Source organism: Psammomys obesus, unplaced genomic scaffold (assembly GCF_907164565.1).
Source record: "Psammomys obesus unplaced genomic scaffold, mPsaObe1.curated_primary_1811, whole genome shotgun sequence".
Lineage (NCBI taxonomy): Eukaryota > Metazoa > Chordata > Mammalia > Rodentia > Muridae > Psammomys > Psammomys obesus.
The window spans coordinates 1,090,478-1,113,502 of NW_026591560.1; the positions used below are offsets into that span (position 1 = coordinate 1,090,478).

Sequence of the window (23,025 nt, forward strand, 5' to 3'; positions counted from 1 at the left end):
CCTCCGGGAGAACCCAAGATAGGACCAGAGAAGGAGGACCACGACTACAACAATGAGAAAAGAAGAAAAGAGGGAGAGAGAGGGAAAGGGCAGGGCTGGCGATGGCAGGTAAAGGCACCTGCCTCCAAGGCTGACCTTCTGAATTCCATTCCTGGAACCCACATGGTGGGCAGGAGAGAAATGACTCCACAAAGCCGTCCTCTGGCTTCCACATGAACACATGCCCCTTCCCCCAATGACACACACAAATAAATAATTTATAAAAAAAAAAAAGAAAAGAAAAGAAAGGGGGAATGAAAAGGAAGAGGAAGAAGAAAGGGAGAAGGAAAATGAAGAGAAAGAAGAAAGGAGGAAGAGAGGGACCAGGAGGAAGATGAAGGGATGAGGGAGGCAAAGGAAATGGCTTCTTCTGTCCCCTGAAGACAGCCACGGGAAGCAAAGAGCTCCATTTTCAGGGACCCCTTTAGAGGGCTGCCTCCCCCTCCCTCTAACACATGGGGCAGAGGACAGTTTGAATGATAGAAGGCTACCACAAACGCTGCCATTATCCGGACTCTCCTACGCAGCTGTCTGCCAGAAAGAAGCCAAGACTAAGGGACCCCTTGCTGCTCACCACCCCACCTGCCGCACGACTCAGAACTGGCCATCCTCTTCTTTAGCTCAGCATGAAGGAGTCTCAGTTTCTCCGTGTCACTGAGGTCCTCGGTCAACTGGCCCGGCCCCTCTCCAACCTCTCTGCACTCCACGCACACCCCACTGCCCCCCCACAACCTCTGCCTGGGTCCCCTTCCTACCTTCCCACCTGACACTCTCCTAGGCCTCTAGACCTACCCCAAGGGCCAACTCCTTCCAGGGTTCTGGAACAAGCCAGGACTTTGGTACTCATGTGACCTGTGGTTAGGGCCACACCTCTGCCAATTCTCACCCTCCAGCACATACATTCCCTGAGGGTTACTGGTCCCGGCCCCACATCCTCACTCACACACAGAGCCTGTTGGAGGGCTCAGATTGAGGCCGGACAGCAGCTCCTCAAGAGCTCACGAGGCTCTCCAAGAGTCTGCAGGGCAGGAGAAAAGACTGGGGCCCCTCACCAGACAGACTTTCCCAAGGCTGGTTTTCTGGTTTTCCTGTGTTCTGGGCCAGGCTTGGGGGCTGCTACTGCCAGATCTTCTCATGGGCCTTCTCTTGCCATGCCTCTCTGCATCTTGTGAGGCACTGTCCTTTCTCACACATGGGACAACAGAGGCTTTGCGAAACAGACTGCCCACAACACACATCGAGGAGGAGGCAGAATCAGAAGGCAAGGGCCTGTCTGCGGCTCTCCTGAGCCCTGCTGAGCCACAGTGCCATCTAGGCAGAGAGGAATGCACGTAGCAGGCCCACTGTCCCACTCAGAATCAGCCAAGACTCTCTGGGCTCCTTTGGGAATGCTCACAGAAAAGACCCACAGTACCCCACAGACAGGGTGCTGTCCAGTGGGTCAGCAGATGCCCCCCCCCCCCGCCAGCTGCACCGAGCCACACTGGGTCTCTGCATCCATGTGTGTGGCTACCCCCAGGCACTTCAACACAAGGCTGCACAACAGACACAGACAGACAGACAGACACACACACACACACACACACACACACACACACACACTTCCTAGTGATCTGCCCCAGACAAAAGGGTAGAACTAAGATTATATACTGCCTGATGCCTCAGGACAATCATGCTCTGTTGCCAGGAGCCCAGCTGCATTGCTTTGGGCTCCAGAGTGGCTAGACGCTTCCGGAAGGCAGAGCTCAGGGCAGAGGCAGAGCCCCCTCTCTCCCTCCGAAGTCTAGCTTCCCAAGCAGGTCAGAGTTGCTCCCTTATCTAGATTCAGAATGGGCTCTATGCTGGTGGCCGAGAATTTTCAGGACAAAGGGTTCTGTCACTCTGGCGAGTGACACCATCACCACGTCTAAAGAGTTACCTCACAAAGCTAGAGGCATAAACTCGAGACTGCTGCCTGGACCCGTTTGGGATGTGATTTTTTTTTTTTTTTAAATGCCTCCTATGGGGTTTTCTAACCTCAAAGCTGCTGAGATATCCTCCAGTGGAGGAGCCACTTGGAAAGGTAAACTGAGTCAACAGCCACCTCCAGTACTCCCTCTTTAGAAAATAAAGCCCTTGAGTGGCAGGTCTTGGCCTTCTGATGCAGAGAGGGAGACGGAGTTCCAGTTACATGGCAACCAAAGCCATGAAGCCACCCTTTCAACCCCTAAAGTACACCCTGCCTCGATCAGGGCCAACAGGGCAATTGTTGAAGTGAGAGTAAAGGCGTTCCTTCCATTCTCCTGCTGTCTGTTTTCTGTGACTAAGGACGCAGGTGGGGGACAGGGAGCCTAGCCTGGGCTCTGAGCTGAGAACAGTAACACAAGGCCCCAGGGGTGACGCCATGACAGGCTAGGGACAGGACACCCTGATAGCATTGCCCCATGTCAGAGACTCCCACAGTCGCTGTGATCACCCCAGGCTCCCAGACCAAAAGCTGCAGGGAGGGCAAGCAGGGCAAGAAGCTGGTGGGTTCAGGAGGCCAAGGAGAGGCCAGCCCTGGAGTCAGGCACTGAAGGGTGGCAGCCCGCTAAAGAGCTGAGAAGCAGAGCTAGGAGGGAGAGGCACAGGCAGAGGACAGAGAACCAAGACCCTGGAGGGGATCAGCCACTGCTACCCTCGAGGCCCTGAACTGCCACGCTGGCCAGCAGGAGGGACTACCTCCCTCCAAACACTGGACAAGATGGCAGCCTTCTTGAAAGGGCCACATGATGGCGTCTGAGAAGTTAAGGTCATAGAAGCACAAGCCATGGATGTCTGCCACCTTCAGCCCCACCCAGCAGACACTTGAACAGCTCTCCTACCAGTTGTCCATATTTGTCAACAGTTGTCCAAGAGACCAACGCTATATTCAACTCAAAGGTCTGGAGGCCGGGCCAGCAAAATGGCTCAGTGACGCTGCAGTGGGCACAGCCCCTTGTCATCAAGCCTGACGCTTGAATTCCATCCTCAGGGCCCACGTAGTAGGCACAGAGAACTAACACCTATAAACTGTCATCTAACGGCACACACAGCTTCATACGCTGAATACAAGGATGAGGTAAACCCACCCAGACCCTGGCCTCGGCCCAGGGCAGGGACCCAGGACCTAACAGCACCCACCTGGAACAAACTACACAGGACTGTTGGAATTTGGAAAGTTTTTGTTTTCTTTTTCCCACACATTTCCGGGTTCGGGGTGTTTTTCCAAGACTCAGACACATTTGTTAACAAAGAGAAAAAAAAAAAAATGAAACGAAACTGGGGGAGCGGGGGAGCCCATGGGCGGAAGAAGAAGCCCCAGCCATCCGCAGACACAGCCTCAGCCCCTCCATCCCCTGCACCTGCAGCTAGCTGGTGCCACCGACCGCAGCTCTGACGCCTCGATTATTTGTTTTTAATATATATCTGCATTTGCCTTTCCCCTCCCCCCACCCCCCACCCAGCTCCTCCAGCGGCTTCCCAGCAATGCACATTGCCCCGGCAGCGACACACACAACAGGCCTTGGCCAGGTCCAAGCCCAATCCCTGGGCAGCCCCCAGGCGGGAGTTTCTCCTCTCAGGAGGGGACTTGGGGCACTAGGGGGATGAAGCCCACTGCCCGGCCCAAGCCGCCCAAGCTGGGCCGCTGTGGGCCCACCCTCCCACCCTTCTTCCAACAACTCTGGAAACCCAAAAGGGAGGGAAGCAGAGAAAAACAGAATTAAAAAAAAAAAAAAGAAAAAGAAAAAGAAAAGGAAAAAAAGAAGGGGGCAGTGTAGGAGGGTAGGGACAAGAGACAGAGCAAGCCTGGACCGGGACAGGAGGGCTTCGAAAGAGAAGGAAGGCGGGAGGAACCGGGAGGAAGAAGAAAATCGGGGCCAATAAACGAACGGCGCAGTGGACACTTTACAAAACCCCAGCCTTCCTTCCCGCCCAGCCCCACCAAAATCAAACTACCCCCCTTAAAAAAATAAGTCAACCCAGGGCTGTGAGCACGTGCCCTGCCTGACAGGCGCAGGGCGGAGGACAGCCAGCCCAGAGCTGACAGTGCGGCGCCGAGGGCAGCGGGAGGGAGGGGGATGAGCACGTAGTTAGATTCCTTTTCTTTTTTTCTCTTTTTTTTTTCTTTTTTTCTTTTTTTGCGTTTCCTCTTCGTGGGAGAAGCCTGAGGCAGCCGGGGGGAGGGTCCCCAGGTTCCCCTGCAGGGAGAGGGCCGCACCCTCCTCCCGGGCCCTCCCAAGAGGAGCTGGCAGTGGGGCGCGGTGCCTGGACTGGGCGCTCTCAGACGTAATACTCCTTGTCTTTGTTCTTCTTGGCTTTGCTGGGCGTCTTGGGGGCAGCGGGGGCCTTCTCCTTCACCACCGCCCCGTTGCTCTGGGCCGAGTTACTGATGTAATTCCGGCTCTGGTCCACCTGGTAGGAGCCCTCGTCGCGGTTGCGGTATTTGTACATGGCGTAGAGGAGGATGAGGATGCAGAGCGCCGCCGCCGCCACGATGCCCACCACCATGCCCGTGGTGCTGCTGGACTCGCGGATCACCTCCACCGCGCCCGGCGGGCCGCGCTCCCCGGGCCCCGTGGGGTTGGCTGTGGGCAGACGGGGGAAACCGGGGGCTGAGGTCACGCCGGGGCGCAGGGGAGGCGGCCGCCGCGGCTCGAAGGCCGTGGGGACCCCGGGCCCCAGGGGCGGGTTCTCCAGCAGCGGCTGCAGCGGGTCTCGGTGGTTCATTTTGCCCGCGGGCAGGTTGGGGGCTGGGGCTGAAGGCGCGAGGAGCACCCCGGGGGCGCCCGTGGCCCCATCTGTCCTGAGGTTGGGTCGGGGTGCGGGCTTGCGGGGCGACAGGAGAGTGGTGCGGTCCGTGACCAAGGGGAAGGTGGTGTAAAAGTCCTCGTCGTCCGTGGGGGGGAGGCTGGAGTCAAAGACCTCCCCGGAGGCGAAGCCCGAGGCCTCCACGGGCTCCTCGCAGTCGCTGTCGTCCCGCTCGGCCTGGCACGGGCCCCCCGAGGGCGGGCGGCGCGCGGCGGGCGGGGGCAGGGTGTCTTGGGTAGCACCCACGCCCGTGAGAAAGGGGTAGAAGGTGGGGGGCGGGGGCACGAAGGGGGACCGGGTGGCCACGGGAGGGGGGTCTAAGGAGTCCTCCGTGATAATGGGCAATATTAACTCTCCTCCTAGAAGAAGAAAGAGAAGAAAGAAGAGAGGGCGTCAGCGGGGGCCGGGGCGCGGGCGGCCGGCACAGAGAGAGAAACAACAGCCTCACACCCAAATCGGTTCAATCGGCTTTGGCGGAGACTAGCGCGGGCCGGGCCCGCCCGCCAGCCGGCCGGCGCCTGCGCTTTAAGCGGGCTGCGGCTCGGATGCCCTGGGCACCCCACGCGCGGGCTCTGCGACTCTGGGTTTTGGTCTTTTTGTTTCGTCTTAAGAAACCAAACGGAACAGAAAGGAAAGGAAATTGAAAAGAAACGGAATTTTTTTTTTCTACTGGTTTAAAACTTTAAAAACATACAACAGCAGCATTTAAACAAACCTAACGACAATATCTTTTAGGTTTTTTTTTTATATATATAGTTCTTTTTGCTTTTTTTTTTTTTTTTTTTTTTTTTTTTTTAAAAAGAAGATAGCATACCACGGAATTCAGGCAACTTACATCAACAAATAGGCCGTGTGATTTTAGCATGAAGAAAAAAATTACAAACAGAGCTGTGTAAGCGGGTTCTCCCGAAAAAAATAAGAAAAAACAACTTTTCCGTACAACGTTTTCTGTCTATCTGTTTGGTATCTCCCTCCCTGATTTACTCCCTGGACAGCCTGCCTCCTCCAGAACACTCACTCTCCTCCCTCTCTTGAGCCCTCTTCCCCCTCACTGAACATGAGGCTGACGTTTGCACAGTGCAAGCTGGGGCTGGGGAATGGCACCACTCATTGCCATCGCAGGAACAGGGTCAGTGGAGAGTCCACAGAAAGAAGGGATGGTGGCAGGCCTATGTGGGTGTGAGTTCTTGGGAAGGGGGGACGGCCATGGGCAGAGGGACTTAGGGGCTAATATCGGTGGACCATGCGAAAGGAGACTTTGAACGGGGAATGCACGCGTGAAACATTGGGCAGGGAGATAAGGCACATTGGAGTTGGGCCCTGCCCCATAGGATTCTGGGAGGTGGTGAGATGCTCAGAAGATGCAAGGAGGTGGGGAGGATTGGGAATGAGTGGGGGAGGGCTAAGAGTGAGTGGGGGCATAGGTCACGTGATTCCTGAACTAAACCTAACTCTCCACTTTCTTCACCCTCCACCTCTGACCCCCACTGACTTCCCCCCACCCCCTCCCCAGAACCCCCATGGACCGCCAGAACCTGGCCAGGTTATGACTGCCTCTGGCCCTCTTATTATTGTTAAAACAATAATAAAACAACGGAAAGAAGGAGAAAGCAAAAAAGAAAAGAAAATACATACACAGCCATCTGGGAGGGACACGCTAGCTAAAATAGGGCCCAGGATAACTAATCGGGAAGGCCTTGTGGTAGGGAGTGGGTAATTCTTCCCTTTTTAGCACCCCAGGCAGAAACTGCAATTCCCATCAGCTCCCGCTGGGCGGTAACTATAGCTCCCATTAGCCCCCTTCAGGGGGCATGAACTACACTTCCCATCAGTCTCTGGGTCAACAACTACAACTCCCGTCAGTCCCTTGTGCCTCTTCACTAACCAAAGAGCAGAAAGCCTCTGACCTCTGGCAGATTTAAGCTGAGTAAACTCTAGGCTGGAAGGCAGGCTCAGACTCTTGCTTTGGAGGCTGCCTCTAGTCTTTTCGCTAGTAAAGTTGAAGATTTCCTCTCCGGCTCTACCTCCACCTCAGCCTGCGCCCCATCCCTATCTGAGCGCTTGCTTCACTCCGTGCCTGCACCCACAGTCCTCCACCCTTGAATGGTAATCACCCCAGGGCTTCCACTAGCAGATCCCCCAGCCAGGCCTCACAACCAGAGCCTTCTCTGCTCTGCTCTGCCTACCCCAGCCTTCTGGCTGCCTTAGCTTCTCATACCCGTCTGCCGACCCTTCCCACCAGCAGCTCCATCAGTCTCTCCCTTGCCGCTGAGGGAGAGACCTTACCAAGCTTCTCAAGCTGCACTTCCCATCAGGCCCCCTTACACCGCAAAGTTTAAAGAGTTCCTAGCCCTCTGCTGGCTTGGCCGTACTGAAATGAACCAAGAACACAGAATGTTTTGTGCAGTCAGCACCGCCCAATTCCGCTGATGCCAGGCAAAGCACTCTGCTCTACCACTAAGTTACATCCCAACCTTCAACCCCCAGTGCCCAGTGGATGAGGACATGGAGGCCTGGTTAGGTAAATGAACGAATTGGCCAGTCTCTTCTGTGACACCCCCCCACCCCCCCCCAGAGGCCAGGAAAGGAGCTAGGAAAACCTGGACCACCATCCCCAGGAGACCGACCAAGGCTGCTCACCTGAGAATACAGCTTGGAGGCTACATGTGTGTCAACTGAATTCCTGCGTGATTACAGACAAGTCCCACCCCCACTGGGCCCCGGTCCTCATCCAGAAAACTCGAATATTGTCATGCATGCTGGCACATGCTGGTGATTCCAGCACTAGGCAGGAAGATCAGTTCAAGGTCATCTTCAGCTACATACCAAGTTCTAGCTGGCCTAGGGTATGTGAGACCAAAATAAATAAAATGAAGGTGGTGAGCCCGGTTAAGCCTGGCAGCGCTTCTTTCTCGTCCACTGGCCTGGCCTTGCTGCTACCCTGTCCCAGCTCTACCTTCCACCTTTCCCATCTTAGACTGAGCCACTAGTGGGAACTCCAGGGTCAAAAATTACCCTAACCTGGCTTATGTTCCTCAACCAGCTAACCATTACTGGAGACCCAAGGAAGTGTCAGCACGGTACTAGGGACATGCCCTTTTCTAGAGTGCTGATCCTCGGACTCATTAAAGCCTCCAGTCTATATGAAAACATGGTGCATCCTCCCCCCCCCCCCCCCCCCGCCCTACTCCCATGTTCCTCCCACTCCCAGCATCCCCAAGCTGCTGGCAGGAAAGCTCATGGCCCTTCAAGCAGCAGCAGCATGGGCCTAATCATAGCAGAGTCTCCCTGCGTGAGTCCTGAGCTCATCTAGGTCCTCTTTGCTCACCCTCACTACCTGCTGCCTCCTGACCTTTGCCTTCTCTTCAGAACAGACTCCCTACGGATAGCTCACACATGCTTAGAATCCAGCCAGTGCCTCATTTTCCAGGTTGCCTCCAGAAGATACGGCTTTGCTCCTGGTTCCTCTGACACTTTCTCCCTACTCCCTCTTGCAGGCTCAAGTTTGACTCACTGCCAGGATAGGCCCAAAGGCCCGAGTCCCATATGTCCATCTTGCCAGCAGCCAGCAGCAGGCCTGGCACGGAGCTGAGGTCCTTCTGCTCTTCGAAGGGAAGTGAATGGCAAATCCCCTGGCATTCCCTCCGAGATGGGCCAGGTGCATGGGGAAGCACGGAGAGCACCTTTCACGGGCTGAATTTTACACAGCCTCCTGCTCCACCATCTTGGGCAACAGGTACTGCTAAGGGCTACACCTGGCAATGCCTCCTCCCTGACCTCAGGCCTGCCTTCCACCCTCTACCAGCCCTGCCTTTTACCATTTCCATCTGAAATGGAGTTACCAGTGTCCTCAGGAGCTCCAGGGTCAAGGCTCTCCCTAACCTGGCTTTTGCTCCTCAAGCCGATGGCCATCACTGGGGACATGGTGAGGTGTTGTTACTCTTCCCTAGAGTACAGCTCATCAGAATGACCAGGACACAGAGCTTGGCTCTTTACCAACCTGTCGCCTCCAGCTGGGTGAGGGCAGATGGTGGGTTCAGGCCTGGACCACACATATCCTTCCCAGCCTGTGCAGCTCACGTCACCATTTGCTCCAACTCACTAGTCTTCGGGACACACAGGTTTCCTAGATCTCTCTCCTCTAGGCCCCACCTCCTTCCCTGGCTCCTTTTCCAGATCTCAGCCTTATCCCTACAGTCCCGATTCCCTTGGGGCTCTCCCAGCTTTTCTCGCCCCCATGGTTTGTGGCCACATCTCCCATGACTCCACCAATGCTCTCTTTGCATAGCAGCATCTTTCTCTGATGCTACTTCCTTTGTGTGCCTGATACTCCCCACACAAACCTCCTCCAAAGTGATAGGCCACGAAGAACCTCACATATGGCTTTCCGGCACTACCCTGGCCTAGAATATGGGGCGTATCCATGTATAGGCCTCCCTGGGGGGCACTGGCCCAGGAAGGATCTAGAGAACCCATAATGGGAAAGAGTCAGCAGCGTGTGAGCAAAGGAGGATGCCTCAAAGGCTTCTCACGGGGATAGGGCCCACTGCCGGCCCTCCCACTGAACTCTTGAGTAGGAGGAACTCTCAGGGTGACTCGTGATGTTGAGGGTCCTGTGTTCAGCTCTGCATCCCTGGGAGACCGTGGCCCCTGAAGCCATAAGACTCCGACAAGGCCCCCTAACAGCCCCTAGTCCCTCCCTTGCTTCTGGCAGCTGCAGCAGCTGCAAAATGCATGTGTGTGCTTATCAGAGAGGCAGCCCACTCCTCCTCTGCCCCTTTTAGCCTAAGGAAGTGGAATTTCAATGCAGGCTGGGCCCCGGCTGCTGGAGAACTCCATTCTGATTGGACAGCACCAGTCATTCCCTAGCAGCTCCTCCATCTCAACCCTCCCCTCTCTGGGGCGCTCACGGAGTACACTGGGCCCTTTCGACCATCAAGGCACAGAAGCCTTGATTAGAAATCTACCCATGAAGCTCTGTGCAGTGACTCATACCTGTTAATTCCGTTACTCAGGAGGCGGAGGCAGGAGGATCACCATGAGTCCATGGATTTGAGGCCAGCTTGGGCTACAGTGTGCAACCCTGTCTTTAAAACAAAACAAAACAAACAACAACAAAAACCCCTCTACCTATAAATCCCAATTTCTACCCATTCAGGACATGTCTATCCCTCTGAAGAGCCTGAAACTGAGGTTCAGAGAGTCCCGGGCTAAGCCGCCTGCTGGCGGGCAGCCCATCCACCAGTGCTGAGGGCCCTGCCCAGCCTGGGAGGGGCAAGAAGGTCAGCATTTCAGTGGGTTAGGGGAAAAGGCAGCCCCTATACCAGAATACGATCCTTCCACGACTCGGCAAGCCACATGCCCACAACAGTGATAAAGGCCACTCTCCTCCGGGCGGACACAGCCCGACTCAGGGCCCAGGATACACTGCCGAGCAAATAGAACACTGGCTAGATTTCATCCCCACTCACCTGTCGGAGCAGAGAAGTATGCCACTGTGGGCTGTAGCCTGAAGGGTGGTATCCCTCCGCACCTGCGACACCAGCATGGCAAGCACGGAGGCCAGAATGGCTTCAGGGTCAGAGACAGTGCGCTACTTAATAGGAGGATGTGTGCACATATGTGTGAGCACACCCCCAGATGCAAACCCCCCATAAAGGTTCATGTTTCTACACCCGTGAGCATAAGTTCCTAAGTATATCAACCTTAATGGAGCTTAGTGTTAGACCCTGTCCAGTTCTCTGTCCCTAGCAGCCTGCCATGTTCCACCCTCCACAGTCTTTTCCAACAGTGACCTTAGACATGCTGTGTTGAAAATGGAGGTGCCACAGATGGAGGGAGGGTGGATTCCTGGTGTGCCCTCTGGGCAGAGCCCAGGGAGGGTACAACTGAGTAAGAAAATTCTCTTGCATTAACCACTAAGATTCAGGGCTTATCTGTTACAGAAATGTTATCTTATACAGGCTTTGGCCCCTGAAATGGATGCCATAATAACGAAATGCCATGGCGTTCAAGAGACAGTTCAAGGAAAGGCCAGGAGGTAGGAAAGACGAAGACCCACACGCCACTGTGAAAAAGCATTTGGTACAAACACTGCTTGTGCCAACCTGCCGAGCCTGAGGTGCTGAGGGAAAGGTGTGGGGACAGGGCCCAAGATTGCCAGCTCTTACTTTCTGCTTTTAGCAACACGTTACGACAGAAACTTGAACAGGAATTGGCTGTCTTGCAGGCAGGCAGGAAGGGAGAAAAGGTGACAATCCAGACACGTGATTCCTGCAGGGGTCAGAAGAGCCACTGTCCCCCAGTCCCCACATAGGAGTAAAAACTGAAAGTTGCTCAAGGGTCGATGAGAGAGGCCTTCTCAACTGAGTGAGGGTCTTTTTCTGCCTCAGGGTCAGATTTAGGAATGGTCTCCCCACCTACCATTTAAAAGGTCCTCAAGGGGGCTGGAGAGATGGCTCAGCCGTTAAGGGTACTGACTGCTCTTCCAGAGGGTCTAGATTCAAATCCCAGCACCCGCATGGCAGCTCACAACTGTCTGTAACTCCAAGATCTGACACCCTCACACAGACACACATGCAGGCAAAACACCAACGCACATAAAATAAAGGCAAATCATTTTTAAAAAAAAAAAAAGAAAAAGAAAAAATATGGTATTTACAAATAAATAAATAAATGGTCCTTGAAACAGTCGTGGCTCTATGGAGAGGGCAAGGCAGAGAAATAAGAGAAGTTGTGCGGGTGGAGACGGGGGCTCAGGAGAGGGCTGTGATATGGCTGCTGTGACTAAGCCTTGAAACCACAGAGATGTGCAAGCCAATGTGGGATGTCTGTGCTTCCACACACCCAAAGAGAACATTTCTCCCAAAACCCACTGCTGAAAGGGTCATGGAGGATAAGGATGGGGGCATCCTGTCCCAGACAGCAGCAGCCTGAAGCCTTCCCACAGGCAGACGAAGCATTTATTGGAGACTCTGTGCTTATCTCTGAGTCCCTCCTCCACGCTCAGGCATGTGTGCAGTGCTGCTCAAGCTGAGCTTTTCTACCCTTGCCTCTTTCCTGGGAGTTGGGAGTAGGGAGGCAGGTCTTGCTATATATTCCAGGTTGGCCTCGAACTTGCAATCCCGTCGCCTTCACTCCCCAAGTGCTAGAGTTATAGTGCTCATCACTAAACCCAACCTCTTTCCTTGTGCGCATGAGCTTCTGTTGCGGGGAACAGCCTATGAAGGCTCTACCTCTGCAGAGCCACTCTACTCTAGGGTGTGCTGGAGGCAGTGAGATCAACTGTCTTCTCAGCTCACAGTCCGCAGACCCGAGGAGGCAAGTCTGTGTGGACCAGAGTGAGCCGCCATCTACTGCTTTGAAATGAACAACCTCCTGGGAGGAGATGTTCGTCATCCTTGGAGTGGCCGCAGGAGACCTTCTGGGACAAGGTAAAATGAAATAGATCTTTGGTGACTAGACAGGCCAGACCCAGGCAAGGCATTCTCTGGCTGGCCCCCAAATCTGCCCGCGCTTCTGCCTAGGAGCATGGTAAGATGGTGGCCCGAGAACATGTCAGAAGCTCTCTGTGGTCCCATGACTGAGCTCCGGGTTGGGGATGCAACATGGACCCAGCCCATGGAAAGCTCCTGCTCCTGGCCCCCTGCTCATTCTTGCACCTTGAGAAGCCATGAGTTGAAGATGACACAGCCACAGACGGAAGGAGACCCCACCCCGAGTCATAGGAGAGAGGCTACAGGTGGTTTGAGTGACCACAGTGGTTGTGGAGTGAATCCGAACACATGCTTCTGTGCATCTGAGCAAATTCGTGTGCCGGTGGAATGAGGCCTGCGTATGCCTTTGAGGGTCTCATGTGTGGGTGGGTGACACTGAGGAGAGGCAAATGGCGCTGCTGTTCATCTGGCCGCACGTGAACCAGTATGGAAGGCCCGTGTTTCCCTACTCTAGGGCAGACACACCTAAGCACGTGTGTGTGTGTCTACAAAACTGGGGGACCGTGAGCATGTAAGTGTGCCCTTGTGGGTCTAAATTAACTATGTACACATCCCTGAGAGTAAACACACAGCAGATGCTATCCTGAGCTGGGTCTGAGAGCACGTGGCCTACAGGTCTGCAGATAATGCATGCCTTCTGTGTGCCACTGCAGCATACCGCTCCACGCGTGTCTGTGAGCATTTGTGCGGGCCATTTTAGGCCTGGTGTGTGTGTGTGTGTGTGTGTGTGTGTGTGTGTGTGTGCATATGCACCACAGGGTCTGAGTATAAATGTGTTTAAGTGTGAATGCGCATGTATGGGTGTGCCCCCAGGCTCCTGGCTCCTGAGGACAGTGTGGAAGGGGTGCAGGCCCACGAGGCTGAACACGTGTACATATGCAGACCTCCAGGATCTGAGCACCTTCACCACCTCTGACAGCATGTGCCCGTGACCCTGCAGAATACATACTCACACCTCAGTGTGTAGAGGCCTCTCCCGTAGGGACAAGCACGTGGGTCCATGCGTACACCCCTCCACAAATAGACTCCTGCATCTTGGTGAGTACATGTGGACGGGAATAGTAAGCCCTGTGCACACAGACATGAGGAGCATCTCTTGACTGTGTGGGTGTGCATGCTTCCATGAGCGTGAGCGAATTGCAGACATGCCTGAACACAAGTCCTGTGCTGGTGGTCAGGAGACAGGTGGACATCTGGAAATCTGAACGTGTTTGTGGGACTGTGGTCTGCACGTCTGTGCGAGCAAGCGTCACACAGGTGGCGCATTCCACAGCCGTGTGCCTTTGTGAACTGAGCAAGGATGTGTGACCCCGAATCCAAGGACATGCCACAAGGCATGTGCCTCTGTGGGTCTTGAGCACAGAAGAGCACACACACGAAGATCTGAATGCGTAGTGCGCGCCTAGAGTGCGAAACGCACGAGGAGGCTCCGAACGTCTGTGTGCATCAACAGCTGCGAGCACGCCGGAGCTGCCTCCGTGGGTTTGGGCAGGCTTCCACACAGCCCTGGGCGTATGCAGGGCCCCGGGCGGGCTTAAGCGCTGAGTGGGGGAGCCTTTGTGCAGCTGGGCATGATGTGCACAGGTGTGGCTCTCTGGGGGCCGAGCAGGTGAGCAGCTGGGAGTCTAGGCATCTCTAGGTGTTCTGGCAGCAGTGAGCAGCCACACGAGACGCTCGGCAGCATGCCTCACGGGAGAGTATACACCGCGCCCCTCTGTGTTTCTCTGGATTTCCCAGGAGTGTGCACAGGCTTCGGGGCATTGAGCACACATGCGACTTTTGGGTCTGATCATCTGTGTACCCCTGTGGATCCAAGTGTAAACGGCCATACGTGTATATATGGACGTGTGCTTCTGCGGACAGAAGTCCCTGGGTCCTTCCTATGTGTCTCAGAGGTGCAAAGTCCACAGTCCTATAGGGGCCAGGCTGGAGATACAACGCGTGGGTCGGGCCAGCTGGGCCAGCAGGGGTGGCGCGTCACATCACCAGCTGTAGGTGTTTGTCCCTTAAAGGCACTCCCGCTAGGGGGACTTCTAACAATACCGGTGTGACTGGACCGCCAGCCTCCAGTAAAGTGTGCTGGGTGACAAGCTCCCTAAACAGGGAGGGGGACAGGCCTGTGTCTGTGGCGGGGCTGGAGGGAAGGGAGAGGATGGGGAGGTGGATGAGGCCCCCCTACACACACACACACACACACACACACACACACACACACACTGTGAAGAAGATCTGGAAGTGCAGAGGGTAGATGCCCTAGGGTCAGGCTCTGAGCAGCCTGCCACTAGCCAGACTGCCTCCTCCTTTGCCAGGAGCCTGTTACTCTGCTAGAAGAAAGTTTCCTTATCCAAGGGCCTCAAAGTGGACTCTAGCCAGAGGCCGGGATGAGAAGGGAACACAGCCCAGGCCAGCCCAAACTCCCAGAAGTCACCCTGATCCCTGTGTGGCTTCCTGCGAGGAGATGGGGACAGTGGCCATTTCAGAGCTGTGGGCTAGGGTGCTGTGGTGAACACTGGGTCTTCCAAGGTCCGCTCCGCCTTGCCTCCAGCGCTTATTTTCAAAACTGAGCCAGACACCAGCCCTCCCTACCCCCAGCCCCCAGTCTCCCTCCATCTCCGTTATCTTCCCTTCACATGGTGGCTCTCTTTTACAGAAGGATGGCACAATGGTCAGTGATCTCTATGAGCCCTGACTTGCAGGCAGCTGTCCCGTCTACCTTATTTCTCTTATTCTAAGAAAGCCTGGATGGCTCAGCATACCAAGAGAGCAAACTGCAGGCCATGCCCAGGCTTCTAGATGGACTCTTAGCTGGGACATGAGACCCTCCCGGGGTGCTGCTAGGAGGGCCTGGCGTGTGTGGCACACCTCTGTGTTGTGTGCTCTGATTCTTCAAAGTTGAGGGCAAACAGTAATCTACCCTCACGTGTCTGTGTCCCAGAATGAGAGTGAGGCCACACCCTTTCCCCATAGCATAGTCCCATCCCAGAGTTCCCACAGGTCATTCCCAGCAGCCCCTTACAGGTAAACCTGGCTGGAGACTGTCAGCCTGTGGGGACCCCCAGCCACTGCCTATCGCTTTGATGGATTAGGCAGCACTGAGAGGTGCTGTGGGCAGACTCTGCCACACCCCCAAAGCCTCCCAAAGCAACAGCGGGGCTGCAGGGTACAGAGGTGGAGGTGCAGTTCCCAGCAGAGGGGCCTCCCGCAGACGACAGCATCTGCTCGCAGAAGCACAGGCCCTCAGCTGTGGACAGAGAAGTCTTTTCTGCCCAGCAGCTGGCACCTCCCAGGGATGCCCCTAGGCTCAGGACAACCCCAAACGGTTAGGCAAGGGGCATCAACCTCTGGGCACGGGGGCTTCTTCTCCTGGTCTGTGACGCCACTGTCCGTGATTCTACCCCATCTACTCACACACTATCTGGGGCGGCGGCAGCCTCAATGTCCCCTCTGGACCCCTGACCTCAGGTCAGATTCACAGCCCTTCTCCAACCCTGCATGCACTCGAGCCAGCCTGTTGAAACCCACAGCTCAGGTGCCACCATGGCACGGTAATGGAGAGAAGCCTCTGGGAAGCCAAGCAAGAGATGTGGGCGGCCCCTCTGCTCCAATGGGTGCAGCCAAAGCCTATGTCCCCCTACTGGGACCTCCCAGCAGACACATCCAGTCCTTTTTCCAGTGCTGCTGTCAGCCCCCTCCCACCCCCATGACCACCTCCTACTGATTCTGTCAACCACTGCCAACCTGCTCTGAGGAGCAACCCAGCAACCACTGAGCCACCCCACCCTCATGCTCTCAGCCACCATGCAAAGCTCACCCCCTGACTTGCCCAGCTGCTCCCTGTGGCTGTTGCCTTGGCTCCAGCCAGCAACATTAAGCAGAGTCTGTGTCACCACCACTCAGGAAGCCTTCCCCACGGCTTTTTCTACAGCTCTTCCCAAGCTAGGATCACCCCTAGGGGACAGCACGTCTGGCCTAAGGGGCACCTCCACCTAGTGCACTGCCAGATACAGAGGTTCCATGTACCAACTGCCCTCCTTGGCCTAGCATACTGGGGACCCTTTCAAGAATACCAGGTAAGTCCCTGAGGCTGAGTGGGAAGCCAAGGGAGCACCAACAGAGACCTCTATGAATGGCTAAGAGAGCGCCAGGCTTCAGGGCTGATGGAAATTGTAGTTCAGGACCTGAGGGCTGATGGGAATTGTAGTTCCCCACCTCCCATTCCAGGACTCCTGGGAGCTGCAGTTCCTCGTGTCTCTACAGCCACATCTCTCTCTTCTCCCAGTTCCTCTTGGTTCTCCTCCCCTAGGAGCCCAGGCTAAAGACTTCGCTATCTCCAAGGATGGGACACCAAAAGGCACCTTGTCAGAGGGCATATGAGGGACCTGGGGTCTTCTAAGTTACAAAGGGACTGCAGGAGAGAGTATAAAACCTGCAGCACACCCTGGGCTGGGGCCAGGTGGCAGAGTCGCCCCCCTCCCCAGCAGCGTCGCGGGGGCCCGGGGCGGGGGAGGGGGGAAAGGCACTCACCAGTACTAGGCTCACACTCCTCCAGGTCCTCATCATCGCTTGGACACTCAGCCGAGGCCACCAGGAGGTCATCTGTGTTCTGGGGAGGTAAGAGAGAAGGAGTAGGAAAAAGAGGTTTCCAGGAGGTGCATAGATCCCACAGCTGCTTCCCAAGCTATGGGACAGCCCAGAAGATAGGCCCAAGCCTGGGTGACTTGGCTTCTCAATTTCCCAGGCTAAAGGATACTAGACAGAGCCAGCCCTTTGGTTCCCATGGCTCCCAGAGATCACACGACATGTGTAGAGCCCTTTACACTGGGGAACCAGGGGATGAGATGCCAACCCTGGCTGCGGGGCGTGTGTACCAGGGGTATGGAGGAGGCCCAGACACAGAGAGAGGGGACAGGGTCCAGAGTGTTTCCTATCTCCAGCTTCCCCACCCCATCACCTCTCATCTTTCCCAACCCCCTTCCACAGAGAGAACCAGGCTCCGCACAATAATTAGGGCTATGGTTGCCATGACAACAGGAGTCGACTTTGTCAGCATTTTCTCTCCTCCTGATTGCAAAGAAAGAGGATCCCTGGGATGAGTGAGCCTGGGATGGCGGGGGGGGGGGGGGCAGTTCAGTGGGGTTAGGAAAGACAGTCAAGGCTCAACACCTCAACACCCAAGGTAGTGACACTGGGGGAAAGGAGACAGAAGCGCTGTGTGGTGCTGAGGAGGCCAGCTAGGTCACTGCAGCAGTTATGAGCAGTACTCAGCACCAGCACTGCTGACACCTAGGTGCTGGGCAGTCCCATACTCAGTCCTCAGAGCTCTGTTTCTCAGCTATGGCCCCTACTGGACTCTCACCAGATCCGGGGAGTTCCTGGGCTGGCAGGTTGTGTGTGTGTGTGGGGGGGGGGGTACACAGGGAACTCTGCTCTGGCACTCAGAACGCATGCTCACGGGACAAGGCTGTGGCCCGCCAAGCCATGGTGCTGAGCGCTCACTTGGAGCCACACGCAGAAGCTCTGTGAGGGCGAAGGACATGCAGTCTTGACCCCTACCAGCGTCTGGAGAGGGGCTGCCCACCCTGGGAGACTGCATGTCACCACTCCAGTCCGTCACCTCTGCCCAAGATGCCACTATCCAACCCCATTGGTCCACTAAGCGCTGGCACAGCCACCCTCTTCACTACTCCCTCCGTCTTCAGCCAGACTTCCTTCTGCTGACGAGGGGGGGGTGGACTTCTCCAGTCAACTGCCCTCAACTCTGCATCCCCTAGAAAGTGGCCACTCCCGTATGGTCAAAATCCCTGATCACTACGTGAAGGCCTCCCTCTCCTAAACCATCACCATGACAACAAAATGAGAAGCAACTGTCTCCAGAACCAACCACTCCAACCCCAAAGCCCCTCGGACCCTCCAAAACATAGAAGGGGTCTCACCTGGGCGGTGCTGTCCCTCATTGTGGGGGAGCGGCCCCGGCGAGTAGTGGTGGTGGCCATGGTGGTGGTGGTCTCCATGATGGTGGTGGCCATGTCAGCCAGCAAGGTGGTGGCCGTGGTCTCCGCACTGAGCAGCACGGATGGCCCCTCCCCTACGAGGCGTAGGTGGCCTTCAGTCCGAACATTGGGGTCGCTCTCGGCGGCCAGCGCCAGTACCTTGAGCCCATTGTAGTAGAGGCCAGACACCTGGCCCTGGAAGGGGCGGCCCTGATCCCGGCCCCCAATCTTGATGGCAGCCTGGCTGTTGAAGATGGTCAGCTGGCGTCCTGAGGGTTGGGGATGGAGTGAGAGGGGCAGACAGAGGGAGAGGCAGGCAGGCAGTCCAGGGAGGCCAGGAAAGGATGGGAGAATAGAGAGAACAAGGGAAGGAGAGAGGAAGCCAGGAGGAAGCCAGCACGTGGATGGGGGAAGGAATGAGGAAGAGGCAGACAACCAAGGGAAAGTCCTTGTTAACCAGGGCCCCTAGCCCGGCCTTGTGGGACCCCCACAGGAGAGGGTCACCAGGGCGCACATGGGCTGGGAAAGGGAGCCTGGTCACCCCCTATCCCCGCCATGCACATGCCTCTGCCTCCACACCTGTCCCCCTTCCTGACGCCACTCTAGGGCTATCACCCCTCTTCCTTAGCCCTCAATTCCACCCCTATCTTCTCTCTGTGTTCTCCCAAACAACCCACCCAGTGTCCAGCCCCAAGCCACGGTGTCCTCCAAAGCAGTAGACAGTGGCGACAGAGACAGGAGGGGGTCCTGCCAGGGCCTGCTGAATGTGAGCAGGGGAAGCTCCAACATGAGGCACAGACAGCAGGGGTCTGCTCCAGGCTGGCCCCACCCGTTAGCACTCTCTGACAGCTGGCCAGGCGGCTTAGCTTCTCCTGCCCTGCTGAGGCCCAGCCGCTGCCCTGGGAGCGGGCCCTGGTGAGCTGAGCCCTTCCTCAAGTAACATGCAAGCCAAGATGGAAAATGTTAAAGGGACCTTGCTTCGCTCACTGACAGCCAAAACAACTGCTCCAGCTCCAATCTGGCCCTACAATTGGCAGTGCTATAGACCTCTGAACGGCCCCGCGTGGGGGCTTGGCTGCTTGCTTTGGTTTTAGTGGACCTGGGATCAGTTTAACCCTCTGAGTTTGTTGTTTTGGTTTGGTTTTTTTGTTTGTTGTTTGTTTTGTTTTGTTTTAGAAAAGATATTTATTATGTTTAAGTTTAGATTTAACTTTGGTTTTGATGTTATTGGGGAGGGGGGCAGATGGAGTACAACTTCGCCCCGTTCTCCCACGGACCTTCAGCTGCTTTCATTTAAAACCTGGCTTAGCCCTTGTTAGCCTCTGGTTAGTGCCTCGTTAGAGATCTGGTTTAAAGTTAGAAACCTGGGAGCCCTGCCCCCAAACCTGGGCTGAGACAGTCCAACATGTGACACGACACGTACCCTTTCTAGAAACACAGGACCTCTCCAGGACCCCCAAACACCTGCCTGGCCAAGGATGGGTAACTAGTATGTCTCCTCAGGCCCCTTACTCAGGGTCCCCCTCCCCCCCACCTCTGCTCCCTCCTACTTCTGGCTCAAGGAAAGATGCCTCCTCCAGCAGCCATGCTTCCTCACATCTGGCCAAGTCCAGCCCACAAAGCTGGAAGGCTGCTACATAAAAACAGGAGAGAAGAGCCCTCGGGGTCGGAAGAGCTCTCCATTAAACACAGTCCCTTCTGGAAAGCCTTCTTAGAGCCTTTACAAAACTAATGTACATGTGGACTTCTAAAAGGAGGAACTACATTCCATCCCAAACCCATCTGACTTACAGACCTCTTTACTCTGAGGCCTCCTGGGACTGCTGCTCCAGACATGTTTAGGAAGTAGAAAATGGGGCCATTCCACCAACATTTATCGAGCACCAACTGTATCCCCGCAACTTACAGAAAAATATCCCCTCCGAGAATACCCATCCCTGCCCTGGTCTAGCCTGTTCCTATCCTCATGGTGCATGTGAGGTGGTCTGAGCAAAGGCCCAGGAGGGAGCTAGGCTCACTGGGTCAGTACTGGGCCAAGAATGAGCTCCTCCTCTTCCTCTCCTGGAAGCCCAACCTGTCATTTTCTAGAAGAGCACAAACAACAGAAGGTGTGCTTGGCACTAGTGGAAGGCCAAGGAGCACTCTCCTTCTTAGGCCCCCAGGCCACCCTCTCCCCTGAACAGCTATCCCAACCTACCCAGGGGAAGTTGGGGAGAGGGAGGTGGTATCACGAGTTGTCCTAGCCTCAGCCCAGGCTCCTCCCTCAGCCTCTGTGATTCTAGGAGGAAAGGGTGGGTAAAGGAGAGGAAGCCACTGCCTCTGTGGCCCCTGCCCACACCTGCCATAACGCCTCAAAGGGTTAAAGTTCACCCCGCTGGAGAGAGCAGCCCAGTGTGGCTGCAGGTTTTAGCGATGGCTGTGACAGTCCCTTTAACTTTTTTTATTTTTTGTGTCCTGCTGTGGGTTTATCACATCTGGTTATCAGTGGTGTTTAGGCCCCTTGGTGCAGGGGCTGGAGGTTACGTTGGGGGATTTTATTGGGGAAAGCCCCGTGGACGTTTAAAGCACAGTTATCAGCTGGTTAAGTGGGCTCTAGCACTTCTGCTCCCCACTAGAGTTTAGCCTTAGAGGTACAGAGCTCGCCCCTCCTCCAACGGGAATGGCATGGCTGTGCCCTTGGCCCTCAACCTCTGCTGGCAAGACGCTTCTTCCTCTCACTTGTCCCGTAAGGGCCTCCTCGGTACCTGCTCTGTCTTCCTCATCAGACCAGCAGGCAGAGGCCTCTAAGGATCCCTAAGAGACCATCACCTTCCCTTCTTCCCTTAGTCTCCAGTCAGCCTGTGCTACTTCTAGGGGGCCTGAGACCAAGGCCTTTGGGGTCTTTTGGTAAGATCCGAGGCTCAAGCACTTCTTTTCTCCTCAAGATAGCCCTTCTGAGCCCTGCTTCACTGGCCCTTCCCACCTCCAGTGCCCGATGGCCCTTTCCTATAAACCCCTGAGGTGAACTTGGCCAGAAAGCCCCAACCTTCCAGCCTGAGTTCCCCTCCTGCTGCGGAGGTCTTAGCTCAGCGCAGGCTGAGGGCACTTCTGTCTTCAGGAGTGTCCAGGGTCACTCTAGGGAGACGCAAGGTTTTCTCTTCCCTATGGCCAAACCACCTCCCAGAAACAGACAGACTGAGCTCAGGGGCAGAAGGGGGCGTCCTGCCCGGGCAGGGGTGGGGGGGAGCTCTGCACCTCTAAGATAGTGTTTTTAGCGTTAGTTAGTTAGTTAATTAATTAGTTAATTCTGGTTAATTACCTTTGTCGAGCAGCCACTCATCTACTACTCGACCAAGCCGGTAGGGGATTCTCTGTCTAGCAATCGCCAGGCGCTCGTTATCAAAGTTTCCTTGGAAAAGTTTAGAAAGACAGTAGGTTTCTCAGGCAGCGCAGTCCAAAGGCTTTAGAAAGTAGTTACGCAGTTCTCAGGAGACCCCAGCAAGCAGCCACATTCAACAGAGAGGAGGGGGCCAGGAACAGAATGCTGGACCCTCCTCTCCCGGGGTGGGGATAGGAGTGGGGTGGGGCCCTCCCTAAGCTCCATCCAGAGCCAGCCCCACCCTTGGGGGTGAGAGTAACCCAAAGGAGAGGGAAAACCACGAAAAGGAAAAAATAAAAAATAAAAATAAAAACAAACAAACAAACAAAAAACCATAGCTGGAAGATCAGAGGTTAAACAGGTTTATCTTAGTCAAGCTGTTGAGGCTGAAGCCCATGGCCTTCACCACCCCAAACTGGGGTGGGGGGGTGGGGGCGGGGCATTTAGCGGGTTTAAGTTGGGGGCGGTCCAGCTGGTTACTGCGTTTAGAGGGTGGTTTAGAAGTGGGGGGGGGGGTTAAGCAGCGTTTATGCAGCGTTTAAGGGGATGCCCAGCACACTCATCTCACTGAACCACTTCTCAAAGTCATTGCCAACTCCCATTATCTCTGAACTCAACTCCCAGCTGTGCGGTCAACACCTCCCACTTCCCTCCACACCCCTGACCCCCATACCCTTCCATCTTGGTCTCTTCCTTCACCCTAGACCTCCTCACTCCTCTCCCTGCAAGCTCCTTCTGCTTGCTCACCTGGTCTTGTCTCCCTGTGTACCTGGCGGCTACTACAGAGGAAGCCCAGGGATACCCACAGGCAAGGAGGCCAGAGGGCCGTGGAGAAAGAGGGAGGGAGGTGTTTAAACTCTTTCCTGCCCTCATTCACCTGCCCAGAGACCAGGGCCTGGGCCAGCCCATGACGCCTCCTATGAACCTCCAGGCACACCTCCATAAATCCTCCCTCCTGTAGCCATGTGTGCCCGGATGCAATCGCTAGGGACTCGAGACTGCCTTCTCTTCAGATTCAGGACTCCACTGCTGGTGGCCACTGAGCCTCACCCAGATTGCACCCCCTTTCTCCATGGCCCTCCTCTGCTCCTGGCTCTGCCCTGGCCTTTGCCTTGCTGTCTTCTCCATGTCAGTCCACTGCAAGACGCTCAGGCCCTCTGTTCCCTTAGAACCCAGGCCTGGCCCCATTCCTCTCCATCTGCACGCCATGGAGGCTCCTCAGCCCTCCTCCTTCAGACTTCTTCCTCCCCCCCCCCGTGTTACCCTACCCTTCTTGTCATCCTTGGTTCCCCATCTGGATACCCACCTGTTCTCCTCTCTCAAGCTCCAACCC

The 23,025-nt window shown here is 55.6% G+C and overlaps 1 protein-coding gene across 26 annotated transcripts in view; it reads right to left on the reverse strand.

Annotated features, from left to right (window-relative positions):
* Positions 1-3,207: 3,207 nt before the first annotated feature.
* Nrxn2 (neurexin 2) overlaps positions 3,208-23,025 on the reverse strand; it is a 109,390-nt gene continuing 89,572 nt past the window's right edge. For 12 of the 26 annotated variants that reach the window (XM_055610372.1, XM_055610367.1, XM_055610366.1 and 9 more), the window contains 4 exons: positions 21,633-21,722; positions 18,278-18,603; positions 16,869-16,947; positions 3,208-5,207 (listed from right to left, as the gene is read on the reverse strand). In XM_055610372.1, coding sequence (XP_055466347.1) covers positions 4,321-5,207; positions 16,869-16,947; positions 18,278-18,603; positions 21,633-21,722 — 1,382 coding nt within the window. In that variant the 3' untranslated portion in view covers positions 3,208-4,320. The remainder of the gene's footprint in view (positions 5,208-16,868; positions 16,948-18,277; positions 18,604-21,632; positions 21,723-23,025) is intronic. The other 14 variants (XM_055610378.1, XM_055610379.1, XM_055610377.1 and 11 more) reach the window with 3 other exon arrangements.